This window comes from Poromitra crassiceps, assembly GCF_964638095.1.
Source record: "Poromitra crassiceps genome assembly, chromosome: 2".
NCBI classification, from domain to species: Eukaryota; Metazoa; Chordata; class Actinopteri; order Beryciformes; family Melamphaidae; genus Poromitra; species Poromitra crassiceps.
The window spans coordinates 91,237,694-91,261,992 of NC_139624.1; the positions used below are offsets into that span (position 1 = coordinate 91,237,694).

The window sequence follows — 24,299 nt, forward strand, 5'->3', positions numbered from 1 at the left end:
TATAGTAAGTATAGTTGAAAAAAATGTATAAGCATTTTATGCAAAGTCTATGGAAAAATTAATGGCAGATTAAATCCCATGGAGAGGGAGAGTTGGTTGGGTGGTCGACTTCTGTGTGTGAGTGTGTGTGGGGCGGGCGTGTACTAGGGATGTTCATCAATTATCGAAAATCGATAATTGATCGTTAAGGAATTGAATCGATCATGTGGAATTTTTATCGATTATTATTATTTTTTATTTTTTTTGCGGACTAGGTTTGGGTGGAATTCGTTCCTCCTCGCCCCACTCCATTGCACAGCCGACTAACGTGAGGTGGAGCTTCATATAGTCTCTAGTTTTCTGGCTGGGCACGGGCCTTTGTGCCAACAAAACTGTTTTAAACATGGGGAATTCACACCGGCATGTGCCGGGGACAGCAGAGTGTTGGAGATGAGACACAATGAAATAAAGAGTTCATTGAGGAGAACACGTTGTCTTTCGTATTTTCTGCCATAGGCATTCATTTTGTATATATATATATATATACTGTATATATATATATATATATATATAATTATAAATATGATCGATAATCGATAATTGATCGTTAATTTTCCCGATTTTCGATTATGGAAATTTTTCAAAATGAACATCCCTAGCGTGTACTATGATATACAGTACGAGTCAAATGATGCGTGTGGGTGTGTGCGTGCTTGTTCTGCTTTCTGATTGTGTCTGTAACCTACTGTGTGTGTGTGTGTGTGTGTGTGTGTGTAGTGCATTTCTTGGTAAAAGCCCATTATCTCACAAACGGTATCATCATGTCTTCAAGACATTTTATGGTTTAGTCATGTGATCCTTGCCTTTATGACAACAATCTCATCCGATCAGTATTATTTTTACTGCCCATATTTGGGAGATTGTAGAATTGGCATTTTATTTTGCGACCCACAAGGACAAACAGCGTGACGACTGAACGTGCTGCGCATGCTTAAAATCTCTGCTACCACTATGTAGCTGCAGCCACTTGGCACTTACTGTACGTATCTCACTGGTGTGCCATTGTGTTTATTGGGGGAGTAAAGCATAATTTAAAAATTTCGTTTTCCATTCAAATGCAATCTTATCCTGCTCGCTTTGCAGCGTTCTACTCGATTTAAAACCTCATGAACACAGAAGTCGCACAAACGACTTCCCAACTTGGGAAATGGGACCATCCGAGCAGCATCATCATCATCATCAGTATATGAATGGGAGCTGGGGCTCTGTCTGTCTGTCTGTCTGTCTGTCCCATGTCCCAATCATCATCATCAGCATATAAATGGGAGCTAGGGCTCTGTCTGTTTCTCTGTTTCTCTGTCCCACTGTGATTGTCCCACTGTGATGTCATAAATCCCACTGTGACATCATCTGTGATGTCATAAATCCCACTGTGACATCATCCGTGATGTCATAAATCAAAATCCCACTGTGACATCATCAGTGATGACATAAATCCCACTGTCACATCATCAGTGATGTCATAAATCCAGTGATGTGTGACAACATCAGTGATGTCATAAATCCCACTGTGACATCATCAGTGATGTCACAAAAAAGAAGTGGGAGTCTGCCTTCAGACCCCCGTCTTCTAGCCTGGGTAAACCCAGCCTCCACATGACCTCTATCTATGCGCTATCAGTCACAAAGGCTAGTGACTGAGAGCGCATAGATAGAGGTCACGTGGAGGCTGGGTTTACCCAGGCTACCCGTCTTCAGCCATGGGCAGCTGAATGTTGCCAGCTCCAGGACATGTGATCCAGCATCCCTGAAGTATGTCATCAAGGAGCAGCCGAGTTGTGTATGCGAGCTGCAGGGCCAGCTGGGCGAGCTGCAGGACGGGCGAGGCCGCGTAGCGGGCGAGCCTAGGAATCGAGCGCGCGAGATCCCTAGTGTCATAAATCCCACTGTGACATCATCAATGATGTCATAAATCCCACTGTGACATTGTCATAAATCCCACTGTGACATCATCAGTGATGTCATAAATCCCCTGTGACATCGTCAGCGATGTCATGAATCCCACTGTGACATCATCAGTGATGTCATGAATCCCACTGATAAAATCCCACTGTGACATCATCAGTGATGCTGGTCTCATTGGCCACACAGCAGCCGAGCTGCGGGCCAGCGCGGGAATGTCACCACAGACAGAAGATTGAAAACTTGGGGACTTTAGAATACTTCCAGAGAATACAGAGAGATTTATGTGGCACTGATAAATCAACATTGGAACTCGTTTGGCAAGGGCTTGGATGTAACAGACGTTTATATTATGTCAAAGTTATGCACTAGAGCTTTAAGCAAGTAAAGATTTAAGCAAGCAAATGAGCAAGTAAGGAAAGGAGGGAGGTATGAAGGAAGTAATGAAGGAAATGAGGAAAAAAGTAATGGCCTCTCCAAAACATATCGTCATGGTGAATATCAGCTACACTATAATATCAAGAGAGAGAGAGAGAGAGGGCGAGCGAGCGGGGGCAGTGAGAGAGAAGGAGAGTGAGAAGGAGAGGCATGTGTACGTGTGAATGACTTTTACTTTGCACTTGTGTGTGTAATGTGTGTGTGTGCGTGTGTGTGTGTGTAATCTGTGTGTGTGTGTGCGTGTGTAATCTGTGTGTGTGTGTGTGTGTGTGTGTCGTCACTGAAACATCAGAGGGAGGTCTCATGTGATCTTAGGGAGATGAGAAGAGCAGGATAAATAAGAGAGCAGGAGAGGAGGGGAGGAAAGGAAAGGAGAGGACGAGGGGAGGAACAGAGGAGACTTCAAGGCCTATTCATGGTCACTGTGAGCCAGGCACAAGGGGGCACGAGCCAAATAAGACATCATCACGCTGGGCGCGTGGGGGGCGAGGCCTCCGCAACCCCTAACACGTGTAGCTCCCAGGGTGCGCTGTGCTTTGTTTGCAGGAGAGACAGGGAGAGAAATGAAGTTAGCACACTGAGCCATGTTTTGACCACATTTCTTGACCCATGTGCTAACATTTTGATTTGTAATTGTTCATTTTTAGTCATTTCATAATAGCGTTTCATTGTGACTTTTCATGGGCCGTTTCTCACTTATCAGTATCACTGTACAACATGATGATCACATGACTGCCGCTCTGACCATGAAAGCATCGGTCCCAGCACAAAGCACACGCGTGATCTGCCTCACAGTACCTCAGCTCTGAATACTCCACAGCTACCCCCCCCCCCCATGCACGCAGTCATACACACACACACACACACACACACACACACACACACACACACACACACACACACACACACACACACACACACACACACGCGCCTAGACAAATGAGACAAATGGAAAGACACTCTTTTTAGGACTTTCTAGGAGTGCTATTGCATCTCTCCAACAGCTGGGGTCATTCTCAAGATGGTTGCTGCCGGGAGCTTAAAAAGACTATATATCTCAATTACTATTTACCAATGTTGAAAATGACCCCTTTCTGGAAGTTAGATTTTCCTAGATCTTTAGTATGATAATTTACATGCCCAATAGTATGAGAATCCATTGAAAAAACATTTGTATCAATTTGTTCAGGGTTAGGTGCTCTCTTGTTTCATATTTGACTAGTCTCGCTTGACATAATCTCTGGCTGTACTGGCTGGCACTCTGGTATAGCAGGGGGAAAAGGCTCTGTTTACCTTTACAACCAAACACCGAAAGTACCAAGCAGACACATTCCAGATCCAATCGTTTTCAGCATGTAGCAACGAGCTAGCATTGTTGATGATGTTGTTTCACAGCGGCAGAGGCATTTGAGATCGACAGATTCAACACGGAGGGAGCGGAAAGGAAATCCATATATGGTCGCAGCCGGTCAGTCAGAGCGGGTCGGAGCCAATGGCAGAGCTTGCAGGGAGCAGAAAGGGACTGAAATGGATGGCACCAATGGCAGAGCTTATACCAGCATCCTGTTTCCATGCAGCCAGACTTCTCTCCTGGCAGGGAGGGAAGTCTGGCAAGCGAGACTATATTGACTGGCCCAATGGCTTAGTTTTCTGTAAATTTGCATATTTAAACCTAACTTTTCAGAAAACGTGTAATACAAAAAAATATTGTTTTAATGTAATCAACTGGGGAAGTTTGATGATGATATCTATTAGTTACAAATTTTACCCTATTCACCGGAATTTGGGCCCCCCCCTCTTTGGATGCCATCTTAGATTTGTCAAGAAGTAATTAACTGATGGTAATTTCACTAATTCAGTTGTATTACTTGAGCCTTAAAACCTAGAGGTAGACACCAAAACCACCTTTCTAGGTTGAATCGTGATTGAGATATAGCCATTTTAAGATTGGCGGCCATATTAGATTTGGCGCCATTACGATGCCGGGCGGGGGTCGCCGGATTGGGGGCTCTGGCTAAATCAATAGAACATGCCCCTGGGCTACATCTGAGCCAAAGTTGATGCTTTTGCACGAATTTGCGTGAACTGACCCTAATATCCCCATAAGGACTATAAGAGGGAGAGATAGAAAGAGGGAGAGGCAAAAAGAGAAGGAGGGAGAGAGGAAGAAAGAGGCAGAGAGAGAGAGGAAGGGAGAGACAGAGAGCTAGACGCGGGGAGAGAGCACCAGAGGGAGAGAGGGACAGAGAGAGAGAGAGAGGGGAAGAGAGAGACAGAGAGAGAGAGGAAGAGAAAGACAGAGAGCTAGACATGGGGAGAGAGCACCAGAGGGAGAGAGAACACCAGAGGGAGGGGGGGGGGGCTAACATAAAGAGGACAGAAAGAAAGACAGTGAGACAGGGAGAGAAGAGACAGAATTAGTCACAGCGAGAAAGACAGAGAGAGATAGAGATTAACAGAGAGAGAGTCAGCTGTTGTTTGTTGTTATTGCTCCCTGTGCAGATGACCTACTTCTGATAGTCTGCCTCCTCTGCACCGAGCCTCTCTTCCCTTTTTTATTCACTTTACATGGAGCTCAAATTAATAATAGCGTATTATGTTAAATCCAATAGAAAAATGGGAAAGCTAGCAGTTACTGTTACACTATTTAAAGGCTACGTTCACCCCAAAATGAAAATTCACTCATTATCTACTCACCACTATGGAAGTTTTTTAGTCCACAAAACATTTGCGGAGTTTCACAGCAAAACACCGTTGCAGAATTCTCCTAAATAATTAAAGTGGATGGTGACCAACTTTCAAAAGTAAAACAACAACAACAAAAACATAACATGCCAAGTTGACTTTTTAGCTGAAATATTTGCTCTAGCTGTGAGAAGCAAGAACAGGGGCAGTTGCTACTGTAGCAACTATTCACCACGCCCACTTTTTCTCTCTTCCGCGTCGACGCAATTGTATTTGTTCTTCCGGTTCAGCGCTAGTTGGCAGCCAATTTCAAAACAAAACGTCACTATATGAATGAAGTTTGGCAACATTCAGAAGCTACACTGCGGCCAACTTCAGTTACATGTTCATAGCGTTACTGCTGCGAGGAGCCGATGGCTGTACCCGGTCGGCATTTTAACGTTAGTTACAAAAGTACGTTGACAGTGTTTTCTCACTGCCAGGCATGTAGCCTACTGTAGGGGTTGACAGCCGGTCACACAGCCAGTGCTCCTCGCTGCTCGTTAACACATTGAGTGCCAAGGACGTCTGTGGACGTCCTAAAATCATAATTCATATTATTCCATAATTCTACTGTTTAAGGTCGTACCTAGCCAGTGAGCATGAATCCCTTCAAGGGATCACACGGCGCCACCTTAAAAATCACATCGCAGCTGCGCAGTGCAGCCACGTTAAAACCTTGCGGTGCTCAGAGCCTCCTTGTAGAGTAGGTGTGGTTAGTAGCAGTAGCAGTAGCAATAGCAGTATCAGTAGCAGAGAATAGATTTATAGCATTTAGTAGCATTTAGTAGAATTTAGTAACATAGCGATTAGTAGATTAGTTTGTGAGATTGTGTAGTGAGTGGATTCGAGTGCTTGGTGTGAGGTGAGTGCGTGGGTGGGTTGTGTCGGGTGTGTGTGAGTGTGCTAGCGAGTGTGCCTGTGTTAGATTTAGCATTTAGTATATAGCGTTAGGTCAGGGTAGATAGGATCTGTGTATAAAAAAAAAAAAAAAAAAAAAAAAATTGTCTGTGTGTCTCTGTCTGTCTGTCTGTCTTGTGTGTCTGTTTTGTTAGACTATCGTTAGTGTTAGACTAGCGTTAGACTAGCGTTAGTCAGCGTTAGTGTACAGTTAGACTAGCGTTAGTTAGCTGTTAGCTGTTAGTTAGCTGGCATGCCTAAGGCCAAATGCAAACGTGGTGGGCCGCGCCCAGGGCCTGGGCAGCTCACACTGCAACAGGCTCTCAGTCGTGCTGTTCGGGAGAGAGATCTCCCGGAAACCGACACCGATGAGCCGGAGGAGACCGCTTCATCATCTCCTGACGACGCCAGAGATGAGGAATGGCAGCCCCCTGGCCCTGGACCTAAGAGGCGAACCTTCTTGGACGAGGCGGCTTCCAGAGGTTAGAACCTACATAGATAGCCTACTTTATTGATCCTTTACAGGAAACTATTACTACTAAAGCTGTAAATGCCAGACGATTGTATGCATAGATGACTTCTCGATTGTTGACAAAAATGTGATATTGTAAGTTCTGATATTGTAAGTCGATTTGAATAAAAGCGTCTGCCAAATGCCGTAATGTAATGTAATGTAATGTCTAATAATAAAAAGAAGCAGGAGAAAAATAATAATAATAATAATCATGAGTGCAAAAAGTATTCATAAAAGTGACTTACAGTGTATATACATAGGAACAGGCATCACTGGCCAGCAAGTAAAAAAAACAATGGAGGTAGAAATGTAAAAAATAAAATAAACACACACCCACACACCTTTTATTATTCATCAATTTATTTTCGTCAACACCAAGCTTGGTAAGAATAACGATCCTGCAATTAGTTAGCATACTAATAATACCATGTAAAATATTCAATTTCAGAGTTGGAGCACAGCTCGGAGGAAGATGACGACGAAGAGGAAGGGGCTCCCCCCAGCGTCACACGTCGTGCGCGCTTGACCTCCAGTGATGGTGAGATGAAGGCCATTTTAGAATTACAATTATTCATCTGATATTGAAAACAAACTTTTTTCCTTCAAGAAATGTCAATATATTTTTATAAACTCACTTTTACTATACAGAAGAGTCGGAGGAGGAGGAGGAGGAGGAGGAGGAGGAGGAAGAGCAGCATCTGCCGGCATCTTCAAGCAAAAGAGGTGAGAAGATTATTGGATTTTGTCAAAAAGACAGCTTGTTTACATATCACAATTGTCTGAAGAAAAACCTTTTATTTCATTGTTTTAGCGGGCAAGTCTCGTCCCTCCCTGGATCCTCCGAGCTGGCGGGATATGGCAGACTGGAGCCCCAAAACGCTGCCATTCACCGCAGTGCCAGGTCCCAGTGCGGCAGCATCACTGCAGTCCGACAAGCCTGTCGACTTTGTGGAACTGTTCCTGTGTGACGAGCTCATGTTGCTGATTGTTGATCAGACCAACAAGTACGCGGAACAGTGTATTGCTGTCATAGATGAGCTGCGTCTGCCATACTCCAGGGTAAACGCCTGGCAACCGCTGACCCTGGTGGAGCTGAAGCGGTTTCTGGGATTGCTTTTCCTTACTGGCATCGTCAAGAAGCCGAGTTGGGCAGAGTATTGGTCTGTTGATGTGGCGCTTGAAACACCATACTTCGGGAGCACAATGCCACGCAACAGGTTCCAGCTCATTTGGCGGTTTCTCCACTTCAGCGACAATCGGGAGGTCGATGGCAGCGACCGGCTCCACAAGGTTCGTCTTGTCCTTGATCTGCTCCTCTCCAAATTCAAGGAGCTGTACCAGCCGTCACAAAACATCTCGGTGGATGAAGGGATGCTGCACTTTCGAGGACGACTACGTTTCCGTGTATACAATCCTGCCAAACCCACCAAGTATGGAATCAAGAGCTACATACTGTGTGATTCAGCCAATGGTTACTGCTACGCCATGAAGCCATACTGTGGAACTCACAGTACCCTGCAGGACACTGTGCGCTTCCTCATTGCCGGCCTTGAGGGTTTTGGCTATCGCTTGTGGATGGACAACTTCTATAACAGCGAGTCAATGTGTCGTCTTCTCCTCGGCCTCCAGATCCACTCAGCTGGCACACTCCGTGTGAACAGGGGAGAACCGCCGTCCATCCGCGAGGTAACCACGTCTGACCTGGCAGTAGGTGAACAACGTGCTCGTCACAATGACACAGTGATGGTCCTGGCATGGCGAGACAAACGCATCGTCCGGATGATTTCTACGTTCCACCAGGATGAGATGACAACTGTGGCGGTGAGACAAAAAGGAAACAGTGAGAGTCCCCCAGAGGAAGCCAGCATGCGTGGTGGAGTACAACCAGTACATGAGTGGTGTGGATCGCCTGGACCAGAAGATCTCCTATTACCCCTTCATCAGGAAGACTGCAAAATGGAGCTCTAAGTTTGTCATGTACCTGATGCAGATCGCAATGAGCAATGCGTTCATTGTGTACAGGGCACGCAACCCAACGACCAGCTGCAGAACCCTGAAAGACTTCATCCTGTCTGTGGTCAAATCCTGGACCGCAGATCCCCCTCCTCCTCCGGCCCCTCCCCAACCTCCTCTTCCAGGAAGAACACCAGTCCACCCACGCAAAAGGTCTGCTTCAGCGAGGCTGGATGTGGACTTCGCGGGGCATGTGCCACTGCTAGTGGCAGACCCAGCCACCAAAACAAAAACAATCTATCGAAAATATGCGCACTGCGCAGCCAAGGGACTCCGAAAAGAGACCAAGTACGTTTGCCCTGGCTGTGACCACGTACCTCTCTGCCTGTACCCGTGCTACTTTGAGTATCACTCACAGTGATACTTTCCCCGACCCACCCCACACCCCCCCCCACCCCCGCTTCAGCCAGTGATGCAGTGTTTAGTTTAGTTTAGTTAAGTGTCAACGAGTGTGTGGGCAGTCCATCAAGCTTTAGTATGTTTATTTGCTTTGACAGTTGAAAAGTAGAGACACTGGAGAGAAAGCTGTAGCGGGATTCAGTCCTTCAAGACTACAGTAACGTTACCTCCAAACACAAACTGCCTGCTGTCTGACTGTTGTCAAGCCGTCCAATAGCAGTGTCATTACTGTAACAAGAATAGTAGCAGTTGTAACACAGTAATAGCATCAGTCATGTGTATGCCTTTTTTTCATAAAATGTGTTGGTTCTTTTGAAAAAAAAAAAAAAAAAAAAACTGTAATCAAATATTTGTAGAAAATAAATGGAAGATTCCATGACTCGCTGTGAAAACAATGGAGGTAGAAATGTAAAAAATAAAATAAACACACACCCACACACCTTTTATTATTCATCAATTTATTTTCGTCAACACCAAGCTTGGTAAGAATAACGATCCTGCAATTAGTTAGCATACTAATAATACCATGTAAAATATTCAATTTCAGAGTTGGAGCACAGCTCGGAGGAAGATGACGACGAAGAGGAAGGGGCTCCCCCCAGCGTCACACGTCGTGCGCGCTTGACCTCCAGTGATGGTGAGATGAAGGCCATTTTAGAATTACAATTATTCATCTGATATTGAAAACAAACTTTTTTCCTTCAAGAAATGTCAATATATTTTTATAAACTCACTTTTACTATACAGAAGAGTCGGAGGAGGAGGAGGAGGAGGAGGAGGAGGAGGAGGAGGAGGAGGAGGAGGAAGAGCAGCATCTGCCGGCATCTTCAAGCAAAAGAGGTGAGAAGATTATTGGATTTTGTCAAAAAGACAGCTTGTTTACATATCACAATTGTCTGAAGAAAAACCTTTTATTTCATTGTTTTAGCGGGCAAGTCTCGTCCCTCCCTGGATCCTCCGAGCTGGCGGGATATGGCAGACTGGAGCCCCAAAACGCTGCCATTCACCGCAGTGCCAGGTCCCAGTGCGGCAGCATCACTGCAGTCCGACAAGCCTGTCGACTTTGTGGAACTGTTCCTGTGTGACGAGCTCATGTTGCTGATTGTTGATCAGACCAACAAGTACGCGGAACAGTGTATTGCTGTCATAGATGAGCTGCGTCTGCCATACTCCAGGGTAAACACCTGGCAACCGCTGACCCTGGTGGAGCTGAAGCGGTTTCTGGGATTGCTTTTCCTTACTGGCATCGTCAAGAAGCCGAGTTGGGCAGAGTATTGGTCTGTTGATGTGGCGCTTGAAACACCATACTTCGGGAGCACAATGCCACGCAACAGGTTCCAGCTCATTTGGCGGTTTCTCCACTTCAGCGACAATCGGGAGGTCGATGGCAGCGACCGGCTCCACAAGGTTCGTCTTGTCCTTGATCTGCTCCTCTCCAAATTCAAGGAGCTGTACCAGCCGTCACAAAACATCTCGGTGGATTAAGGGATGCTGCACTTTCGAGGACGACTACGTTTCCGTGTATACAATCCTGCCAAACCCACCAAGTATGGAATCAAGAGCTACATACTGTGTGATTCAGCCAATGGTTACTGCTACGCCATGAAGCCATACTGTGGAACTCACAGTACCCTGCAGGACACTGTGCGCTTCCTCATTGCCGGCCTTGAGGGTTTTGGCTATCGCTTGTGGATGGACAACTTCTATAACAGCGAGTCAATGTGTCGTCTTCTCCTCGGCCTCCAGATCCACTTAGCTGGCACACTCCGTGTGAACAGGGGAGAACCGCCGTCCATCCGCGAGGTAACCACGTCTGACCTGGCAGTAGGTGAACAACGCGCTCGTCACAATGACACAGTGATGGTCCTGGCATGGCGAGACAAACGCATCGTCCGGATGATTTCTACGTTCCACCAGGATGAGATGACAACTGTGGCGGTGAGACAAAAAGGAAACAGTGAGAGAGTCCCCCAGAGGAAGCCAGCATGCGTGGTGGAGTACAACCAGTACATGAGTGGTGTGGATCGCCTGGACCAGAAGATCTCCTATTACCCCTTCATCAGGAAGACTGCAAAATGGAGCTCTAAGTTTGTCATGTACCTGATGCAGATCGCAATGAGCAATGCGTTCATTGTGTACAGGGCACGCAACCCAACGACCAGCTGCAGAACCCTGAAAGACTTCATCCTGTCTGTGGTCAAATTAGGGATGTCGAAAATCATAATTTTTCTTGACCGACAACCGACACTCATTAGCCGACAACTGTCGGTTAACCGAGAAGATTAAAATGCGCTATTTTACTGTCTGTGCCCCATTAAACCTTAGGCCTACCAAATGCTTGATTTTTTTTCAGTAGAAAGCGTTTATTTTTACATCTACAAGCAGAAAAAAACACATTAACAAAACGAGAAGACAAGTTAAATCCTCCAGCCATCTAAACAAAAACATTCCTCGGATAGGCTATGAGGAGCTGCACGCATTTGCAGAAGGGGGAAATACCCATACTCACGCTCACAATTCTTAAATGAATTATCTTACTGCATGTGTCGTAAATAGTCTAATAAAACCAGCAGAAACTAATTTTAAAAGCTCAGAACGAAACGTGTCGCTAATTGAACGAATTTCCACTTTGAATAGCACATCAAGACACCGCCCCAAGCCTTCACGCTGCAGGGCGCACTGACGAAGCGCTTATTGCTCTCCTTCTGACATTCTCACTAATTCAACAGTGGTTTACCTGCTTTTGAGATGTGCAAAAAAATAGTTTGCTTCTCTCTCCACGCTTCTCCCTCTCTCTCTTTATCTGCGACGAGGGCTGTAGGTGGCTATTATGCTCTCTGTGTGTCCGGCTGCACGACATGACGACGAGTGCAGCAAGTCCGCACGCTGACAGCTGTCAGCATTGCGGGACTCGGGAGGATGAAGAAATGAAGCAGTCTGTCCAAACTTTTTACCGATCTAATATGAGATGCAGAGAAATAATTAGGCTATATATTAATAGCCGATGTGTTTAGAAGAGCATTCTCACTCTTGCTGTAATCGTTGTGGGATTATTACACCTGAGAGACAGACAGACCCGGAGAGAACTCAATTTACGGTAAAAGTGTGGATTCCTCAGTGAATCGATGTGGAAGACGCAGCTTGTTTTGAAACGCGTCATTGAAAGTAACCTCATGGTCTCATGACAGCGGCTGAAACACAGAAGGAGCATGACTGACTGGCTCGCTGTAGTCTGACTCTGCACAGGGCAGGGCGTCTTCTCCCGTCTGGTCAAAGCAGAGGGGAGGCGGGGGTGTGGCGCATGTGTGGAGCTGAGTTTATCACAGAGCACATCTCGCACGCGGGGGGAGAGGCGGACAGTGCACACTGCTTTTCCATTTGGAAAAGCCTTTCTCTAAATGAATGTTGTTCTGGCAGTGGCAGGAGCTTTTAATTCCTATATAATGCTGCTACAGTAACTACTTAGGCTAGTTAACATTGTTGCTTACCGCGAAGGAGGGGAAAAAAACACCATATTGGCAACACGTTGTATGCCAATTTAATATGCAAATTAACCGTTTGACCGACATGCTTAACCGACCAATGACGTTGTCGGCGGTTAACCGGTTAACGGTTAACCGTCGACATCCCTAGGTCAAATCCTGGACCGCAGATCCCCCTCCTCCTCCGGCCCCTCCCCAACCTCCTCTTCCAGGAAGAACACCAGTCCACCCACGCAAAAGGTCTGCTTCAGCGAGGCTGGATGTGGACTTCGTGGGGCATGTGCCACTGCCAGTGGCAGACCCAGCCACCAAAACAAAAACAATCTATCGAAAATGTGCGCACTGCGCAGCCAAGGGACTCCGAAAAGAGACCAAGTACGTTTGCCCTGGCTGTGACCACGTACCTCTCTGCCTGTACCCGTGCTACTTTGAGTATCACTCACAGTGATACTTTCCCCGACCCACCCCACACCCCCCCCCCCCCCCACCCCCCCACCCCCGCTTCAGCCAGTGATGCAGTGTTTAGTTTAGTTTAGTTAGTGTCAACGAGTGTGTGGGCAGTCCATCAAGCTTTAGTATGTTTATTTGCTTTGACAGTTGAAAAGTAGAGACACTGGAGAGAAAGCTGTAGCGGGATTCAGTCCTTCAAGACTACAGTAACGTTACCTCCAAACACAAACTGCCTGCTGTCTGACTGTTGTCAAGCCGTCCAATAGCAGTGTCATTACTGTAACAAGAATAGTAGCAGTTGTAACACAGTAATAGCATCAGTCATGTGTATGCCTTTTTTTCATAAAATGTGTTGGTTCTTTTGAAAAAAAAAAAAAAAAAAAAACTGTAATCAAATATTTGTAGAAAATAAATGGAAGATTCTTTTCACATACTTTTTGTTATTGACTTGAGTTGAGTTTCCAACCTTTCGTTTGAGGTATTGCATTTTGTTCAACTCTAAGCAGAATTCATTCTGTGGGCTATTATGAAAATACTATGCATAAAAATGTGTTTTATTTGGAAACTACTTTGAAGGTTTTTTTGAAGAAAAGAATACACTGCATGAAATGTTGTGGTGGAATATTTGATTGTTACACACCAAATGAAAGCTTAGGAAGTGTACTTTCATCATCAAAAAAAAAGAAGTTGATATCATGTTTCTTTATGGAGAGATGGCCTGCAACATACACCTTGATGCCATAAAAAGCAGCGTCTTGAAGTTGGACTAAGCTGTGTTCAAATATTTGTAAAAAATAAATGAAACATTCTTTTTACATACTTTTTCCCCCAAGGTAAAGTAGACATTCCAACCTTTCATTTAGGTATAGCATTTTATCAAGCAGAATTCATTCTGTGGGCTATTATGAAAATACTATGCATAAAAATGTGTTTTATTTGGAAACTACTTTGAAGGTTTTTTTGAAGAAAAGAATACACTGCATGAAATGTTGTGGTGGAATATTTGATTGTTACACACCAAATGAAAGCTTAGGAAGTGTACTTTCATCATCAAAAAAAAAGAAGTTGATATCATGTTTCTTTATGGAGAGATGGCCTGCAACATACACCTTGATGCCATAAAAAGCAGCGTCTTGAAGTTGGACTAAGCTGTGTTCAAATATTTGTAAAAAATAAATGAAACATTCTTTTTACATACTTTTTCCCCCAAGGTAAAGTAGACATTCCAACCTTTCATTTAGGTATAGCATTTTATCACACTTGAAGCAGAATTCATTCTGTTACCTTTGTTTACATAAAAGTGTGTTTATCTCGAAAAGTAAAAAAACCCAGCAGAAAACCCTTGAAAGTGCTCTTCCTTCACAGGCTGTCATTTCATAATGGAACTGTCTAGAAACAAAATTTCTTCTTTGAGAGAAGCAGGAGTGTCCAATGTTTCATTAGAGTCCAGCCCTCTCAATATAGCCCTAATAGAAAAAATTATATAGCTGTTTTCAACTGAATGGAAGTGAACCTGGCACAGGCTCCAGACAATTTTACTGAAGCGCTGTGGCACTCAATGTGTTAAATGTCCAAATAGGCGTTATTCTGATAAACTCGTCACATGAATGTTACGTTCTCATCCGACAAAATATTAAAACTTTATAACAGTTTGTTTGTTTTTTTTGCTTGAAAACAGCTTTTTGGCAAGTCTAAAAATAATAAAGGTAGGCGAAATCTACTTCCGTGTCTAAAACGGAAGGACGATTACAAAATGACATTATGCAGAAGCGTCCTTATATGTGCAAAGAATAAGGTGAATATTTTTGCCATTTCCAGGCTAGCAACTGGGAACTTTACGCTTCGTTTACATGCAGTTCGGCACAAGAGGCTCTATATTGCTGCTGTGCTGGGAGGGCTTGCTTGTTGCTTGCTTTTTGGGAGGATGCGTTTAAGTGAATGTCATTGTTAAGTTAAAAAAAAAATGTTTTATTGCTGGTGGTGTCGCTGGGGCAGCTGATGTCAGTGGGCAGGGGGAGTTTTGGACCCGCCCGCGGGTTTTATTGTGTCTCGCTTCAGTCGCTTGCCAGACCCTCTCTCTGCAGTGTAACTGCTTATTGTTTCCCCACAATCATCTCAGTCTGTCTTGAGTTCATTGTGCTTTTAATTTCTGAGTCTTTCTGTGTATTGAGCTAATTGTTAAAACTGTGGTTGTGTTACTGACAGTGACATCCATTTGTTTATGCAATGTCATTGTCATAGCTGAAGAGTAGTGGAGTAATTATTGTGTGTAATGATACAGTGACCTAAAGAAGCTGGCTGTGGAAGACAACTCATCATAGTCCGCTCTCACCAATGCGTAAAGACGCACGCAGTGCGCACAGAGACCTCAGACTTGCACGTACAGTATGCTATATATATATATATATTGTGTGTGTGTGTGTGTGTGTGTGTGTGTGTGTGTGGGGGGGGCGGTTACGGTATACTGTAGAAGGCCGGTTCTGATAGGCCCGGTTCGCCACTGGGTTACTGTAACAGCAGGGGATTGTTTGGCATCTTGAATTCTATCTAGAACTCACTCAACTAGCTAACTTCACTAAACCGTGTGTGTGTGTGTGTGTGTGTGTGTGTGTGTGCGTGTATGCGCAGTAATCAACAGAATGCAATGCATTTAAGCTGATACAACAGTACATATCCTAAGTTTGTCAATGGTTTTGGAAGATAAGTGGACAATGAACATACTGCTTAAAGTGTGTAATTGTGTTTGTGAAGATGTGGACCTCTTTTTGTGTCCTCACTGTTAAGTTCATAATATTCTGTTGAGTGTTTGTGACAGAACTGCAGAAATGCTCACTGAATACTGTTAGAAAACTGATAAGCCTATTCAACTGTGCATTAGGGCCTGTGTCGACCTAGCGTCTTTTCCTCAGGTCCAGCGTCTTTTTTCAGTTGTTTCCAATGGGGGGAGGGCCCTTCTTGAACTAACATCTCTCTCAAACCCCCCCCCCCCCCCCCCCCCCAAAAAAAAAAAAAAAACTTTACCACTATTCCTTCAGAAGTTGTAGCTGTCATAGACTGTGTTGCATAGTTGATCAGAATCAGAATCAGAATCACTTTTATTGCCACAGTATGCAAGTTACATACAGTACGAGGAATTTGTCTTAGTGTGTCTGTATGCAGCGTAGCGGTCACATCAATATACAGAGATAAGAAGTCGGAAGATAACTAAAGACAATCACAAAGTTGCAAGTGCAATCAAATCGAGTAAATATATACAATATGTACATGAGTGGTGAAGTGTTCTGTGGATAATAAATATGAATTTACGTTGGATTTACATGAGATTTACAGACTGAGTTAAATAGACGTTAAATAGGCAGTGGATTTACATTATTTTACAGTCAGAGTTAAATAAGAGTTTACATTGAATGTACATGAAATTGACAGGCTAAGTTACCGTAAATAGGCATTAATGTGCATGGAATTTACATGAATTTACAGTCCCAGTTAGACAGGCATTAAATTAGATATGAGTTCCAGTTTTATGGGGGGGGGGGGGGGAGTTCAGTTGAGTTTAGGAGGAGGTAGTGAGTTTGTGTGTGTGTGTGTGTGTGTGTGGGGGGGGGGGGGGGGGGGGGGGTAGTTGGTGAGGTCCTTGGCGGGAGGGGTTTCCGGGCCTTGTTGGTGAGGCTGATGCCGGTTGGGAAGAAGCTGGTCTTGTGGCGGGTGGTTTTGGTCTTGGCAGACCTCAGTCTCTTGCCGTGGGGGAGTGTCTTAAAGAGTTTGTGGCCAGGGTTGCTCTATTGCTGACAAAATGTGTTGTTGTAAGTCGCTTTGGATAAAAGCGTCTGCCAAATAACGTAATGTAATGAGAGCGTATGGGTGCACACGGACGTCTAGAGAAAATGCGCTGCGCCCAGCGTCTATTTTCAGAGCGCTCCGGCGTTTTTGTGCGCCCAACTCTCAGCGCTTCCAGCTGAAAATAGTTTAACTTTTCAGAAAGACGCTCGTGTCGGGTGCTCCTTTTCTGGCAACTAAGCATGGAGAAACTATCGCAACAGAGACAGAAAGGCTCAATTGTGGGAGCAGATTGGCTAGACACTTAATATTTCTGGTGAGTGTTGAGCTAAATCACTGTATGTGTGTTGTTTGCTAATGTCAGCTGTCAGCTATCAAGCTACTACCGCACTGAACTAACGTTAGTGCTTCCTTGTATATTGTGCGCTGAGATCAGCGCTTCCCAGCGTACTTCCAGCGTTTAACGGTTCGGAAAAATACGCTAGATGGACACACGGCCTAAGTGGCCGTTCACACCATACGCCGAAGCAACGCCAAAGTCACGCTGAAACCACGCAGTTTCATTTCAGCGTCCTTGTTAACAGGTGAGACCCTACACCAGCCATACGCCACACCATGCTGAAGCCACACCAAAGGCTATATGTAGCTCCTAGGTAACTCTAAGGGCTAATGTACACCTCCGGAACAGATGCGGTACGGCTCCGGTATGGCTGCGAACAGACCCACACTCATGTGATCTATCAGACAGATGCGACAAAAATAGAGCAGGTGCTTTTTCCATACTGCATGTATCGCCAATCAATTAACATGGGTGAGAGTTGGTCCGGCAGTTTTGCCGGGTTCCGCAACGCAGCCGTAACACATGTGGTGTACATTGCCTGTAACAGTAAACAGTAGAAAATCAGTCCAAAGTCCAGCTGTAAATGCCATTGACTGTTAAAGTCTTGTGTTGCTTATAATACATTCACATTTAGATAACACATAACCTGTTTATGTGCCGCTATGCCGACCACCCGCAATGCCGACCTTAGGTTTAGGCGTGGGGGGTGGGAGAGGTTAGGATTTGGGTTAGGGTCTGGGGGAGGTTAGGTTTATCCGTGCGGGGTGGGAGAGGTTAGGTTTTGGGTTAGGGTCTGGGGGAGGTTAGGTTTAGGTATGGGGGGAGGTTAGGTTTGGCGTGGGGGCTGGGAGAGGTTAGCTCCACCGACATGCTGCACGCCGCCTCGCTCAGCTGGTTCTGCTTGTGGGCTATCGGCATTGCGACCTGTCGGCACTGCGGCCTGTCGGCACATAGACGCGGCACCGTTTATGTGTGGATGCATACTGTATGCGTTAATGAGTGTGGTGGTTATGTGGGGTCACTTTAGGGCGGCTGTTGCTCCAGGACGGGTGTCGCAGGACGGATGTCGCTCCGGATCCGGGACGGCTATGTATGAGGCTGGGAGGGTACAAATCAGAGTATACCCACTGACTAGAATAAGACTACACCGCTGCTCCAGCCAGGTACCCAAAGTTGGCAACCCTGGCTTAACTGTATGAATACACTACAGTGAAACCAAAACCATAGGAGGCAAACACACAACGAAGTACTACAATTACAGTAACGTTTGTAAACCACAGACAGACTGCAAGCCCTGCTACCCGCTGTACACTGACCGAGGGCATGACAGCTGTCAGACTACTAACGCTAGGCTAATGTAAACACAGCTAGCCGTTAGCTTAGCTAGTTAGCTTCTTTATTCGCTTTCCACCCGGCCTGACACTGGCTGTGAGCCGGGCAGGAGCAGCAGCCAGCCCGCTGTGCTGCATGTGAGTGTTCGCTCACCTGTAGTTGTAGGAGGGGAACCTGGCGCTCTCTCTCAGCAGCATTCTGTACAGAGACATCACACGGGCTCTGGTCGTGGACGCCGCCATGTTGCTAACGACGCTGCGACCTTCGGCCTCAGGACCCCCGAGTGACGTGCGACCAGAGAGCTGCCTGAACACAAACACCAGCCCTGTCCTCGGCTTTCTCTGCTCTCGTGCACATTTTCAACATTGGACTCACAATTACAGACAGGTATGTTAGAAACAATTCACAGTAAAATGTGTTAATTTAAATATAAAATATAGTATAATTCAATACACACAGGCTTATACTCTGTACGTACTACTGTCTTCTGACAGCAACCCAGCGCTGCAGCGTGACAGTAGGTGAGTTACATTCGCTGGTATCCCTCTAATGTTTCATGTTAACACATCACTGACATGTTATTATGAATGAACGATACTGTCTGGTCATATCTGTTAACTTCAGAACACAAAAAAAAATATTTCGGACTTCGTTACCACTTCATTTAGCCTCCCATGTCCTTGTTATGGAGCAGCAGCATGTTAGCTGCTGGGCTACAAACACACACACTAACGTTAGCCTAATGAACTGTATTGTAATTTACAGTTTCTAAACACACCGGAGCCATGCAGACATAGATAGAGCTCTATCTGCTGTCTCAGAGAACCTTCAACAACATGCTGTATTACTGTAGCAGACAGACGTAGCATCACCACGTGTTGTTTATTATGGTCTGACCTGTCAGAATCCACACCACAGACAGACACTACACACTTCCAGCGTTGCATACATTACATACACTGGAAACCACACATGCAGAATTACTTTGGGCAATGGTTACTTTACTCATTTATAACTTATATCACTAACTACACAAGCACAACACAAGGGTAACTTTTTATTGTTTAATTAGTTGTTGATGTCATTGATGCTACTGCTGCTGTAACGCCAGAATTTCCCTACGGGGATGAATAAAGTACTCTATCTAACTGATCAGTATTCAACCTGCCATAGGACAGTGTTTGACCACTCATACCGCTTTCAGACAGACACGGTTCTGGTTCTGGCTCCGGCTCCGTTCTGTTCCGTCTCAGAACCTTGGTGCTTTCTGGCGAACCAGCCCGTGTTCACACCAGTTTAAGCAGAACCAAAGTGGGAGGCCATTATTCGGTAGTCCTCCTTCAGTTTTTTAAGTTTATTAATTATTTGGTCTGGTGTTCGAGTGAACCCAGCCTTGGCCATCTCTTCCGCAAGTTCGGCATACGACTTGCTCTTTGTTGTACTGCTTTCTAGCTTTTCTTGAGATTCGGTAGATGCCCAAATCGCCACTAAACATTTGGTTTCCTCAAGAGACCACTGCAAATTATTTTTCTCCATGTTGTCACTGCCTTCTTCTCCTTCCTGCTCGTTTTCACAGCCTAGAATGAGACACGCCCACTGATGTCACGGTTCCCAAGGAAAAAACAACTATTTTTTGGTTCTGCTGAGAACCAACTTTTCAGGTTCCGAACCAATTATTTTTTCGGTCTGAAAGCGCCGGCCGGTTCAAATTAGGGTTCGAGAACCGAAACCGGCACGGAGCCCTGCCGGTGTGAAAGCCCTAACAGTGTTCTGGCTGAGTCTGTTTTGTTTTTGACCGTTTGGAATCTGTGCAGTTTGGAATCTTGCAGTGTTTTGTGCCACCACAATTTTAGGCCCTGGGAAAATGAATGAATGAATGAAAGAATGAATGAATGAATGGCATTTCAGTGACTAGTCACATAATTGGTGACAGTGTGCATGCTTATAGTTAGTTTTCCAAACGATTTTGGTTTGTTTTTGATGCAGAGACAATGGAGTCAGAGAGAAACTGAAAGATGAGAGAGAGAGCCTCTTCAACCTCTAACTGAAACTGCAAATCAACATTTTTGTTGTTAGTGCATGGTGTCCAGTCACTCGTCCTGTGGTCAGGCTTGGCTCAGATGTTTAGTACAAAGTGTTTCATCTCCTTGACTTTTCTTTGTCAGCATACAGACGCAGAGAAACTGGATCTGCATCCCACCGAGACTGAGTGGGTACAACGTTTCGCTTCAGTTCCATGAAGCTTTCAATTACATTTCAACTGAATATTGTCAGGGCCATGACCTTTGACCTCATTGCTATTGGAAGATTACTGTACTGTAGAGCTGCAATGATTCATCAATTAGTTAACTTGACCTGTACCTCAGACGTAAAGGAACATGCTTGTTCGGTACAGACCCCAGCAAAAATCACGTAATTGTTGTTTTATTTTTTTTCAAAAATGGGTCCTATTAATAATAAGCACAGCCTCATCCAGCGGGATGTCCGCTGAGTGGGCAGGTAGAGGCTGCAGCAGCATGGCGCTGAGATCCGACCCGTGACCTTTAGGAGACGGGACAGATGAGCTGCATCAGTCAGCAGAACAGCACTGTACAGCGAGGTGACATTTCTCTACTGACTGGAGCATCTGTCTTATTAGAGAGGATGGCGCACACACACACACACACACACACACACACACACACACACACACACAGTGAAAGAGTTTGGGTCAATGCAGTTGCAATTGAGTCAATTTAGGAAGCTATCAGGGTCACTGATCAGCTGATGTTTGTGTGTGAGTGTGTGTGCGTGCGTGCAAGTGTGTGTATGTGCACGAGTGTATGTGTGTGTGTGACGCGTGTCCGCGCACTGTGGTCTTTAGCAGTAGATGTGTGAAAGGTCACAGACACATCCTGTTTGCTGATGTCCTGCTGTCTTTGAGTGGAAAGGTCAATGGCAATGCCTGCAGTGTGTGTGTGTGTGTGTGTGTGTGTGTGTGTGTGTGTGTGTGTGTGTGTGTGTGTGTGTGTGTGTGTGTGAGTGAGTGAGTGAGTGAGTGAGTGAGTGAGTGAGTGAGTGAGTGAGTGAGTGAGTGAGTGAGTGTGTGTGTGTGTGTGTGTGTGTGCATGTGCATGTGTGTGCCAATGAGTGTCAGTTCTGATTTCTGACAAATGAAGCCAATGCAGAAGTGCCTTAAACCTGCATTGTTTCTAATGGCCAGCAGGAGCCGACTCCACTGGCTGCAAAAATAAGTCAAATTCTATAGAAATCAGTGGAAAAATGGTCTGAATCGATAAAGCAAACTATATGATTTACAGGTTGCCTCGGTTTAGATTTGTGTGGGTTTTGTGTGCGTTCATCAATTCTTGCTTGTGTGGGTGTGTGTGAGAGAGTAGAGTGTGTGTGTGTGTGTGAGAGAGAGAGAGAGAGAGAGAGAGAGAGAGAGAGAGAGAGAGAGAGAGAGAGAGAGAGAGAGAGAGAGAGAGAGAGAGAGAGAGAGAGAGAGAAAGTAGAGTGTGCGTATGTGAGTGAGTATATGTATGTGTGATAACTCAATTGAGCCCATTGATTGTCATGTCTGCAAAGCGAGTCAGACTAGGTGTGTGCGTGTGTGTGTGCACGTGCTTGTGCGCGTGTGTGTGTGATTGATGGACGGCTCAGTCGGATCGATGAGTGGGGATTTCCGGTGCGGGTGGAGTGGTGAGTGACTGGACATGCTCTGACTGTCTTAAAGCAGCTTTGAGTCCGATCCAGCCTGTTGATATTCCGCTCCACCCCTTCACACAGCTCTGACAGGACCAGGAGGGTCCGATCCAGCCTGTTAATACTCCGCTCCACTCTTTCACACAGCTCCGACAGGACCAGGAGGGCTGAAATTTTAGCATGAGAGTAGGGTTGGGGGCTGTCAATTTTTTAAATACTTTTAAATCTTCCCCAAATCTTACCCCGGTATTGACAGTTTTCGCAGAATTGTGTTGCTAGGGAACAGTTTGAAACCTAGCTTATTTCCTGTCAGCTATACGAGGGATCAGCCGAGCAGCATTTTGGTAAACAAACCGTGTCACTGGGTGGCAACGGCAATGGAACACTATGGAGCCCAAGTGGCGCGAGGCTTGACTGGCTGACTCTAGCCAGTTAACTCGGTTTACATTTTAAAAACTACTTCTGCTGATGTATAGTGTTTGAGATATTAACGTTTGTTTGACACAATTCATACTATTAACTGCCGCGGGGTTCCGCATTTCTGGGTGGCAAGTGACTTTCTCGACATGCAAAGTTATGTTTTAAATTGACAAAATTAACGTTGGCACCCCAATTCAAACGGGATCAAAAAAGTAACGTTATTCTCCGTTCACCATTTTTTCAGCGCTGGTACAGGGAGAAAAGCAGGAAGTTTTCACTTTGCCTCTCTATAGACCCTTCTCACGGGGGCCATTTTGTGTCGAAAAGGCAGAATAAACACAGGTGCAAGCAAAACACTATTGAGGGTTTCCAACTTCCATGATTGGAATTTGGAAACCCTCATTAGTGTTTTGCTTGCACCTGTGTTTATTCTGCCTTTTCGACACAAAATGGCCCCGGTGAAAAGGGTCCATTGTAAGAGCAAACGCTGCAACAGGAAGTAAGCTAGGGGCAATATAAAATGTCAAGTTAAAACCGCCTGTACAGTATTACCCTCGGATTAAAAATCACGTTAAAAGAAAATCAGGGCTGGCACCACCAATTCCAAATGGTGAATTTACATAGTTGCTGCTATACCATTTCCCACCACCAGGTGGCTGCAGTATACTTGCAGTCTCACGTGTGAATGGTTAAAGGGACACTGCCGATTTTCAACTGGCTTTGTATCATTAGAACATCAGTAGTATATCAGAAAACTGTAAACAGGTTTATAGTCGTTTGCATTTTGCAGTTTGTGTGCATGAATGACATCACTGGTCCACAACTTAACTCAAATCAACTCTCAATAACTGTCAAACTAAATGAATGACTTCAAACCTGTTTACAGTTTTCTGATATACTACTGATGTTCTAATGATACAAAGCTGGTTGAAAATCGGCGGAGTGTTCCTTTAAGTTACAGCATTGGTTGGCCGTGGCACATGGTCAGGTTGTTTTTCTAATTCTTCCTTATGAGAGTCCCTGCTTTACCCTGCATTGTAAAATTTTGGACCTACAGTATATACCAGTATAATTCTCCTCATACCTGTAGCAAATAATTGCTGGCATGATAGTAAGACAACATTGGGCCTAGTTGAGTGTGTGGGGGTGAGATTTGTCTGTTGGAGAGCAGAAACGGATATAACGAGCTGAACAGAGGATGGAGAGAGCCCTGAAGCCCTGAAGGATAGAACACATATTGTATGGAGAGAGCCCTGAAGCCCTGAAGGATAGAACACATATTGGAGGTATCAAAAGCCAGAGCACTGGAGGATTGATCATAGATGGAAAGAGAGGTAGAGATGATGAGGATCACACAGGGCTGTTTCCAGCAGTAGGAAATGTATGGCAAGAAAAACAAACTAGCAATACAGACTTTTAGTTTGTGTCCCACACTGAACATTACTTTTCCTAATGTCTTTTCCTAAAGTCTGTTGTAGGCGTCTGTGACTATAGTTTTGGATCCACTGTGTGTGTGTGTGTGTGTGTGTGTGTGTGTGTGTGTGCGTGGGGTGGGGGTGGGGGGGTGCGTGCGTGTGTCTGTTTCTGTGTGTGTGTGTGTGTGTGCGCGCGTGCGTGCATGTGTGTGTGTCTTTCTGTGTGTGCGAGTGTGTGTGTGGGTGCGTGTGTGTGTGTGTGTGTGTGTGTGCATGTGTTTCTGCGTGGGTGCGTGTGTCTGTTTCTGTGTGTGTTTGTGTGTGCGTGTGTGTGTGTGTTTGTGTGGGTGCATGCGTGTGTGATGTGCGCGCGTGTGTGTCTGTTTCTGTGTGTTTGTGTGTGTGTGCGTGCGTGCATGTGTGTGGGTGCATGTGTTTGTGTGTGTATGTGCGTGCATGTGTGTGGGTGT

At 45.3% G+C, this 24,299-nt stretch overlaps 1 protein-coding gene across 1 annotated transcript in view; it reads right to left on the bottom strand.

Moving 5' to 3' along the window:
• lyrm4b (LYR motif containing 4) overlaps window positions 1–18,573 on the bottom strand; it is a 112,531-nt gene extending 93,958 nt beyond the window's left edge. Inside the window, exon 1 of the mRNA XM_083631964.1 lies at window positions 18,464–18,573. Within this exon, the coding sequence (XP_083488090.1) occupies window positions 18,464–18,552 (89 nt within the window). The 5' untranslated portion in view covers window positions 18,553–18,573. The remainder of the gene's footprint in view (window positions 1–18,463) is intronic.
• Between the last annotated feature and the right edge of the window lie 5,726 nt (window positions 18,574–24,299).